At 60.1% G+C, this 9,651-nt stretch overlaps 1 protein-coding gene across 5 annotated transcripts; it reads right to left on the bottom strand.

Moving 5' to 3' along the window:
* Positions 1-120: 120 nt before the first annotated feature.
* Positions 121-7,674, bottom strand: LOC129196401 (inositol 1,4,5-triphosphate receptor associated 2-like). Of its 5 annotated transcripts, none has more exons than XM_054803822.1 (15): positions 7,515-7,674; positions 6,091-6,245; positions 5,122-5,168; positions 4,618-4,694; positions 4,396-4,459; positions 4,046-4,121; positions 3,781-3,808; positions 2,994-3,134; positions 2,751-2,882; positions 2,319-2,466; positions 1,780-1,832; positions 1,118-1,168; positions 921-1,036; positions 723-836; positions 121-387 (listed from the first exon to the last, which is right to left on the bottom strand). In XM_054803822.1, exons 2-15 carry the CDS (start codon positions 6,210-6,212, stop codon positions 228-230), a joined length of 1,329 nt encoding a protein of 442 aa, XP_054659797.1. In that variant the 5' UTR covers positions 6,213-6,245; positions 7,515-7,674; the 3' UTR covers positions 121-227. The 5 variants fall into 5 exon arrangements, with proteins under 5 accessions (XP_054659797.1, XP_054659798.1, XP_054659799.1 ...); XM_054803823.1 differs by lacking the exon at positions 7,515-7,674 and adding an exon at positions 6,325-6,403; XM_054803824.1 differs by lacking the exon at positions 7,515-7,674 and adding an exon at positions 6,325-6,403 and having other exon boundaries at positions 921-1,003.
* Between the last annotated feature and the right edge of the window lie 1,977 nt (positions 7,675-9,651).

The raw sequence follows: 9,651 nt of genomic DNA, 5'->3' as shown, positions 1-9,651 counted from the left end.
CATAGCACTGATGACAGCTACTACAGCTCCCTGAGCCCATCGTGCCTATGGCTCCAGCCAAACTTCAGATCCTAGCACAGGATGTTCCCCCCTGCTCCAGCATTAAAAAAAAATCCCTCATTTTTCCTGCAATTTTATTAGTCTAGGGTTTTGGTGGTTTATGGTGTGGGGAAGGAGCAGTGATGGAGAGTGGGTGCCTCCCAGCTGCCTCCCCCTGCCTGCTCCAGCTAGGCCTTGGGTGATGCCGCAGGCTGCAGCCGCTGTAGCTCCAGGACGCGGATGAGGAGGAGGAAGCCAATGCTCAGGAGAAGCAGCCAGAAGAAAACCCAGTAGTGCTGCGGGAGGAAGAGCCACGGCCGCCACAGCTCTGCCAGGGACCCCTTGGACCTGGGGAGAAGGTGACCGGGGACACCTGTCATCCAGAGGGGGAGAGCAAATCCCACCTCCACTCCAACTGGGGATGAGGAAAGTGTTTAACTCAACCCCAGACCTCACTGGCCCTTTTGCAAACCCAAATGAAACAGTTGAGGGAGGGCACGGGTGACCTGCAGTGCATGGGGGGAAACTGAGGCAGAGCAGGGTCAAGCTGGGGCAGCCAAGCAACACCTGTGCCCTCCGTCCCCATATCCCCCAGCCCGTTTCCCATGTGCTGGCCACTGTGGGACCACAGAGAGTCCAGCAGCCATGGGGAGGATGCTGGGCACACACAGGACACTGCTCACGTCAGCCCAAGCTGCTCCAGCTCCTCATCCCCTGCACTTGAGCCTCTGCCATCCACCTTGGCCGCTGGCTCCCCGGTCACGGCGCTGCTCTGGCCCTGTGGCTCCAGCTCACTCCTGGGGAGGGAAAGGATGCTGTGCTGTGCCCTGTGGGCCAGCAGCAGCCGGTACCATGGCATCCCCACCACCTGGCACGGTTACCTCTGGGTGCTAGGCAGGCGCTGGGCCCCCTCCGTCTCCAGCTCACCAGCTGGGGCTGCTCGGCTGTCAGGGCTGGCACCTGGCTGGGCACCGAAGGTGGGAGCATCACTGGGGACCTAGACCCCCAGTAGCACTGTGGACACATGTCCGACAGTGGGGCACAGCTCCTGTCCATCCCCCCCTGCACGTGTCCTTACCAAGAGCTGCTTGGGGATGACGGCGATGCTGACTCTGCGGCGGGCAGACCCCTGCAATGGAGGGGCTGGAGGTGAGCACCATGTCAGCTGCCTCCCTGTGCTCCCCATCCCCTTCCCTCCCCATCGCCTCCCCAGCACAGGCAAGGGACACTGCGGAGGAGAAAGGATGCTGCCAGCCTCCCACTGCCCCAGCGCTACGGGAGGAAGCCAGAGAGCTGGTGAGATGAGGGAAGGTCAAAGTCGAGAGGTTTGTGCCTGTCCTTACTGCTTCAAGCCATGCTGGCGGGGCTGCCTAACCCCCTCCCCGAGCGCTCCCCTACCTCTTGAGCTGTAGGGGAATCAGTGCCGAATTCGAGTTGGTGCTAGAGAACAGCCAAGCCCGCGGCTCTTGCACTATGACCCTGCAATGCAGAGGGACCTGCCTGAGATCTCCTGGACAAGCAGCTGCCAACCCCGGGCACCCTGTGTCCCTGCAGCCCTCCGAGGCCGCCCCTACATTTTGCCTCGTTCCCCAGTGTTTCTAGCAGACCTTGCCTGCAGCAAGCAGCTGGCAGGAGTGGCATTGCCCAGGGACTAGCAGGTGCGTGGGGACAGCTGGCAAGGGAGAATGGCAGGACACGGGGAGGTGGTGGCTCCAGGGCCACTGAACTGGGACCAGTTACCTGCTGAAAAGTTCGCATCAACGGGTGAGGCCTCAGCCGTGGCTCTGTGTCATCTAGGAGCAAAGAGAAGCAGCCTTATGTCACCCCCCAAAATTAAGACGGGGCTGATGCACAGATGGTTGCAAACCTCCCTCCCATTGAAAGCTGTCCTGGCCACATGCTCGGTGCTTGGCACAAGTCACAGGGGTGCCTCAGCGGGGGGACCCTGCTTACATGCACGGCGATGGCGTGCGTGGGGTTTGGCTCTGTCCAGGGACAGAGCGTTCTTTATGTGCCCCTGCCCCCCTGCCCCGCATTCCCAGCTGGGCCACGGGACGATGGCTCTCCGGCCACCAGCACCTGCTCCCACGCTGTGCCTGCTGTTACACCGCATTTGTCATTGGGTCCCAGCTGTCACCTGCTCCTGGTCCCTAGCTCGCGTAACCCACCAGCTCTGTGGCGTGGGGACACACTGACCCCCTGGGGGGGTTTGGGACCAAATCCTGCGGGGTTGCCCCATGCAAACCCCATGCAGGCCCCGGTGGCAGAGCCCACCTCACCCTGGGTCTCTGCCAGCTGCCGGTTGCGGGAGTTTTGCTGGATTAGGCGCTTCATCTCTTCCAGCTCCGCGTGCTCCCGCATGTGGTGCCGCTTCAGGTTCTCCACGTGCTGGACCATCACCTCCGCTGCTCGGCTCATCCGGGCCTCCTGTGGCCAGGCAGGATGGGGGGATCAGGCGCCCCACCTCCTGGTCCCTAAGGACCCAGGTCCCTGCCAGTATCTCACTGTGCATCCCACGGTGCCTCCACCCAGGGGGTGCAAACGCATCCCTTTCCTGCTCCCAAGGGCAGGCAGATGCCTTGCACCCTGGTATGTGCGAACATGAGGAGGAGGGACAAACCTCAGCAAGCCCAGGGACAGGTCCCCCAGTCCAGGCACAGCACCCTCCATCCCTCCTGGCCCTAGTGGGGAGCCCCAAGCGATGCACAAACCTGATGTACAGCCCCCAGCTTTTCTGCAGCACTGGCTGCCCGCTCGACAGCAGCTGCCAGCACGGCCAGGCTGCGCTGCAGCTGCTCCACCATCTCCTTGCAGCCCGCATCAGTGCAGGATGGGCCCAGCCTCTGTGGAGGAAGAGGATGGAGCTGACGGAGCCAGAACTTTGAGTTGTCCAAACCCCTCCAAGGCTGGAAGTCCCCAGCAGATGCCAGCCCCCTGCCCTGGTGCCCACCTACCTCCAGGGCAGCCCGGCACTGCTCCAGCTCCTCCTGGATGTTTTCCTCTGCCGTGTCCCGAGCCCGTTTCTCCACCTGCACCCGTTGCCGCAGGGTGAACATGTCACAGCGAAAAGCCAGGGCGAGGTGGGCAAAGGCTGCCTGCAGGGTGGGAGGGCAAGAGGTGGGACACAGGGCAAAGGGGAAGCCGCCAGGGCCATGCACTGCTGTCCCCAAGGCACAGACAGACACCCCCCCCCCCCCCAGCATGCCATCAAGCAGGCTGTGCTAAGGATAATTAGCACTTGCCTTGCCTCAGCACCCGTTAGGCTGCTGCACGCTGGGGATGGTCCCCGTGAGATGCCAGCCTCACGAGACACATCCCCCCCAGGCAGCCGATAACACATGGAAATCCCAAGCCCTCCTGGCAAGAGCACACGCCACGCAGACGCCAGCCCTCGCTGCAGGTCCCAGCTGACAGTGGAGCTTGACTCAGCCCTGGCACTCACAGGAGAATTATTTTTATTAGTGCAGCTTCCGCCACCTCCCCAGCTAAGGGCGCTCTCAGCAAGCTGCAGAGCACTTTGTGGGATTGCTGGGCGCACAGAGGACGAGCTCATCTTGCCATGGAAATGCAGCTGCCTCCAAATGCCAACAGCATCACCGGGAAGGGGATTTGTAAGGCGGCTGCCAGGGGACTGCGGTGCCTGAAGGGCAGTCAGGAGCAGGGCACAGCCCTGGGGCTGTGAGCCAGCAAGATGTCTGTCCCTCTGTCCCCCTTCCCCAGCCCACCCCTGGCAGCCCTCACCTCAATGTCCTGCTCCGTCAAAGCCACTCTGCAGAAAGAGAAGTGCTGTCAGGCACGGAGGCACCACAGAGGCTGCACACTGAAAATGCCCTTGGTCTGCTCCCATGGATGCCCGCCACCACAAGTGGGGACCCAAGTGCCCCTTGCCTGGAGAGCGGCTCTTATGCAGTGGGAAAGGAGGAAAGTCCAATCCGTGGATGACACAGTGCCCTGGGACCCTCCATCCCATAACCCCCAGAGGGACGCAGGTGCTTGCTGGTTTTACCTGTGCAAGCCCAGTCTCTCCAGCATGGAGAGCTCACTGGGGAAACTCAGCAATGGCTCCTCCGGGGTTTCTGCATCTGCAGGGAAGTAATAACGCCACGGGAGAGACCACATGTGAAGGCTTTTGCTCGGCCTTTCCTCCTCCCTCTGCCCTCCTGTCCTGGCAGGAAGCAGGTGCCCGTGGTGTGGGACCATCCCAATCCTTCCCCCAGCATCAGAGGGGTTTCAGGTCCCCCCCCCAGGCCAGTCCCCCCTTCCCCATGTCCCCAACAAGGGAGCAAACCCCATCAGGCCACTTCAAGCCTCCCCCTAAGGGGACCCAGCTGGGATGCAGGAGGGGGACTCACCCACCTTCCTCGGTCCCATCGCTGTCCCTGGTGCACACGGCCAGCTCCTGCCTGTCGGTGCCTGGCACCTGGGGGGGGCACAAGGCTGCTGTTGGAGCAAACCCCTCCCTGGTGCTGGATGACATCTCGAAAAGAGCAGCACCGAGAGAGGCTGGGGGTCCAGCTGAGCCCGAGGGGTCAGGGAGGGAAGGGGCCCCCCAACCTGTCACCCTCCTCTCCCTCTCACCTCGCTGACACGCCCCATGCTCTGCTCGCTCCCGGCCAAAACCCCATCTGGGTGCCTCTGGGGACTGCTCATCCTCCCTGGGGACAGAAAGGGCATTGAGAGCTGGGCATCAGCATCCTCTCCCCAGCCTGGCACCGCCTCACAGGAGACCCCTGAAAACACTGCTGGCATTTCTGCAGCCTGCAGGCTCCCAGGGAGCACAGGTTGGCAGGTGCCCCCCAAAATACCCCTGCGGGGTTAAGGGAGCTGCAGCCAGGCTGGGCCAGGGCAGGAGGAAGAGGGCGAGGGGTCTGGTGTAGCCGGTGGTTACAGCTGGCAAGGCAGATCCAGGAGGAGCCGCAGGGGATGGGGTTGGGGGTCCCTGGGCTGGAAGGGGCGTGGGGTTGCAGGCAGGTGCTGCCAGGCCAGGGAACACCCTCCTGCTGGACCTGTGCAATGCTGCTCAGGGAGGGAGGGTGCAAAACCCACCCCATTCCCCCCATTCCCGGTCTGGGCTGCCCTTACCTTCATCCAGAGATGCGGGGAGCCCGGCCAGCTCTGCCTGCTGCTCCCTGCAGAGAGAAGCCCGGATAAACCCCAAAGAAACTCCGGCAGCAGAGGCAGCATCCCACCCCCTCTGCCCTCCCCCAGCTGCCACAGCACCCATTGATGGGATGCTGCTCTGGACCTGGGTCCTTTCCAAGCATCCTCTGCAGCCCGCTCCGTCCCTGTCCCCGCTCTCCCTGGCACGGGCGCAGCAAGCCCCCTCCACTCCCGCGGCCGCTGCAGAGCCACCACCAAGGAGCCCGCTGAAGCCGTTTCCAGCCAGCAATGAGTCACCGGCCCACGGCCGTGCTTCTCCTTAGCACATTTCTTTTTTTTTTTTATGCCCTGGCTGCCAAGAGGACCTCACTGCGAGCCGACCTCTTTGCAAGGCACCACAATAAACCTGGCTGCTGGCAGAGCCTGAGCACCATCTCACGTCACTGCCACAGGGGTGGCAGGCCTTGGCACACACTCCTGCCCCCCCCCAAAACTGCACCAGGATAGCCTTGCCACCCCAAAACCCTGTTCTGGGTGCAAGAAAGTCCAACGGTTCCATAGCATCCCAGTTTGCTGGGGTTGGGGATGCTGAGGCACACCAGGGATGGCACATCACCTGTGCATGGAGATATAGGGACTGCAGTGGAAACAGCCCTTTGCGGCCTCATGCTGGAGCTCAGCACCCAACTGGGAAAGGGTTTGAACCCCTAAACTTTGCTCCTAGCTCTGGAAAGGGCTACAACAGCACTTTTCCCTCTCCTCCCTGCAAGCCTGGGGGTCGTTCCCCAGGGGTGGTGACTGCAGGAGAAGGGGCTGCTGTGCTGAAACGATGCTCAGTGCCCCAGAGCGGGGTGATGGTCCAGCCAACATCCCCCCTTGGCTGGCACCGCTGCCCCGTCCCATCCTTGCTAGCACCCTGAGAGCTGTGGGGTGAGCCCTTCATGCACATACCTCTGAGGCGAGGGGCTGGGTTGGCAGCTCATCCTCTGCCTCTGCCGCCGTCGGCGCCCATGGGCAAGTCCCTGCACCTCCTCTTCCCTCTCTCCCAGTGAGGTTCTTGCGAGCGGCTTCATTTACAAAGCGTGGAGGCTCCAGGACCAGCACACCTATCGTGAGAGATGCATATTAACTGCATGCAGATGGGAGAACGCCTCTAAATGTTATATTTTTAAAGCATTTTCTCACCCAGCAGGAGCTCCAAGCTCCTCTGCTTAGCGTGGAGGGATCTGTGGGAAAAGAGGTGGGAAGGCCCACTGCAATTCAGGATGCTGCTGCTGGGATTTGGGCAGGCACAGAGCGAGGCGAACGAGGAATTTATTACAAGCCCCATTTCTGCAAAGCACTGAGGGAGGACTTTCCCACTCACTGCACCCATTCCCCTCCCACAGGGTGATCCTCGCTTGGGGCTCGTGATGTGGGTCAGCTCCGTGGAGAGAGATAAGCTTGCACCCACCTGCCGGTGTGAATACCCGGTGCAGAGCAGGAGCAACCTGCTGTACCCCAGGTAGGGGACAGCCTGATCCCCAAGCATCCCCCTGCTATACTGGCTCCCAGATAGACAAATACAAGAGATTCCCAAGTCCAGCGGAGCTTGGACATCTCATTTAAGCTGTTTTGCAATATTTAAAAATCAGAGACAGGCAGCAGAAAGTCCAGAGAGTCCCTTGCCCGGCCCAGGGTAAAGTCACGGCGCAGAAGGGGTTCTCCTGCAGGGCACATCTCCTCAGGAGCTGTGCCCATGGACATGCAGATATGGGGCAAAAGGAGGGTGTTTTTTGGGTTGTTTTTTGGCTGGGACATGAAATGCAGCAGAGATTTAAGGGGACAGAGAGCAGGGACTGTTTGAAGCCCCATGTGCCTGTGCAAAGCCTTGGCCAAGCTCCATCACCCCAGCACTGACCGGGGCCATCACTCATCTGCCCCTGTGCCAAGTGGGGCCATCACCCATCTCCCAGGGGCTGCTCAGCCCTGATGGAGGTGTAAAAGCAAGCAGCAATTGGCATCTGTCAAAACAAGCCCATTTCATGCCTATACACTGGAAACTGTCCTCGACACCTCTGCCAAGGGGCCCGGGAGCCCCTGGCCACCAGGGATCAGCCAAACTCATCACATCAGTGAGCATCAGAGTTTTCCCAAGGGCTGGTCCCTGCTGCAAAGTGCTCACTCCATAACAGCCACAGCAGATCCTGCATCCTGCTGATTTACTACAGCTCAGGCACCCTTACAGACATTCGCTCCTTATCTTTGTTTTACAGATGGAAATACAGAGGCACACAGCTTGTTTGCCCAGCATGGCATAAACAACCCCCCGGGAAGCCAGACCGAGTGCTTTCCCTCAGCTCGGCGACTTTACCAAACGCTCCCCGGGTCATTACCTGCCTGAACTTGTCTCAAGCAGCCGAAGGCAGAGATGCTGGGGCCACCCAGCTCGGACCTGGCACTCGGTGCTGTCGAGTCTCTGGCAGACCCGGGAGGGGGGTCAGGGGACACGGCGCGGCCGGCAGACAGTGGGTTGGGGGGTGCCGGGGCCCCGTGCAGTGCAAGCTGCCAGCAGCGGATTCTCCCCGGAGGAGAGAGTGGTTGCATCTGCAGCAGAAGGAGTTGCCAGGGAAGAGCTCGATGCAAGAAGGCCTTTAAAGGACATGCATGAGAGTGGCTGGGAGCTCCCTGCGCAGGGCTGGGGCGGGCTGAGCGGTTTGCAGGTGGCCAGGCAACCTCTGCTTTTGGTACAGGGCCCGATCCTGCACCCACACTTTGGAGGTGAGAGCTGTTACCCAGAGCTGGGAGAGACCACAACTGCTCCCTCCGTGCCCGGTGTCTGCAGAGTGGAGCGGACCTGAGTCTCACCGTCTGCCTGGCAGGAGGCTCAGGGCAGGACAGTGGCGCTCAGGACCTCCACTGAGATGGGGAATCCCCCCCGTGCCTGCAGGGGCACAGCACCAGGCTAAACCCGGATGGGTGACAAGGAGTCCCTGTAGCATTGTATTTGATGAAACAGGGAAGTCACTCTGCCCAGACCCCCCATCCCTCCTGCCCCTCTCGGCAGCCCCACTTTCGCCCCGCAGCCACACCCTCACTGCCCCTTCCCGACCCCTTTGCTCAAATCCATCACATCCTCTAAAGCTGCTTTCTTCCCCTAATGAGCTTACACGGAGTCAGACCCAATGCTCAGCACTACAGAGGACCAGCCTGCAGGCTGGCAGCTGCTGTTGGCACCCCCCCATGCCTGGGGACCCTGATGTACCACGAGGAACGAGGCAGGTCCTTGGGGTCTGTAAATCTCGTAAGCCCTCAGAGATCAGCCAGCAAATAGCATCTCATCTGCAGAGAGTGCAGGATGTGGCCCCAGGGCCAGGGAGCAGCCAGGGAGGGCTGAGAGAGCCTATTTGCAGCTTTGAAGCAGGAGCTGTGCTGTGCCACAGTGGGATGAGGCTTTTGAAATAGCCATCAGCAACGGTCCCCACCAGGTCAGGATTTCAAATGTCCTTGAAGCTTCAGGGATGGGTTTTCCCTCTTTGGGCAAACAGCTCCTGCTCGGACCTGACCCAAAAGCAGAGCTGCTGAGAAATCATGAGTTGTCTTAGGGGAAGGATAGCCCCAAATTCCCATGCTGTCTTTCCTGTAACACACGTACGTAGCAACACAAGCAATGGTATGCATGATTAGCACTAATTAATGACAATTAGCACATCCTAAGTTCACACTGACAGCACCAGGAAGACACTGGCCCTGCTGAATGGCAGATTGGCACTGTTATCTTCTGCCTTATATTCTTATAGATCCTCTGCTTTTGGTTAAGATATCTCCCTTGGGATTTCCTCTCTCCCGCAGGCCTCTCAGTTTGCTGTCCATCTCCAAGAGTTTCCAGGCACAAGGGCTTACCACTTGTGCTTCTTTTTGGAGAAAGATTTGCCAAGACACAGTTCCTGAAGGGAGTGGAGGTCGCCTGGCTCGAGCCCTGAGAGGATGCTCAGGGTTTGCAGTTGCAGGGCTGGATCCGTCCCGCAGGTGGGTATATCCACGCACGTCCAGGTGCTGTGCAGCAGTGACAACCCCACGCAGCAGAGCTTCCCCCGTGCCCCTTACCCCCAGTCCTTTCCCAGCTGCTCAGCAAGTTTGCTGGCTGGCTGGTATCTCAAAATGTAGGTGAATTCAGGCATGAAGTCAGGTTTGCATTAGCACTGCCAGTCCCATCACGGGGCTAACTCACCTCCAGGCATCCCTTTGTTTCAGAAAGAGGAGACCCGAGCAGGAGGGAAGACTCTTTCTTTGGGCTGAGACTCAGCAGATGGAGCCCAGCATCTGATCACTGTAATGCCATTCCCTCCTCGAGGGCCTTCCCCTGTCCACATTACATGAGGGTCTCCTTGGGCACACGGGTCTAAACTATGTATTTTGTTGCTGAGTGCTCTTTCTAGTGAAGCACAAGGTCTCTCCTTGCAGCCAAGGCTCCCGTAGCAGGACATGGAAGTAAAAGCACCATCACAGCATGACGTAGAGCAAACAGAGGGT

The sequence above is a fragment of the Grus americana genome, chromosome 25 (genome assembly GCF_028858705.1).
Source record: "Grus americana isolate bGruAme1 chromosome 25, bGruAme1.mat, whole genome shotgun sequence".
Classification (NCBI taxonomy): Eukaryota; Metazoa; Chordata; class Aves; order Gruiformes; family Gruidae; genus Grus; species Grus americana.
Note: the sequence above shows the minus strand (reverse complement) of the source record. Positions and strands in the feature narration are given on the sequence as shown.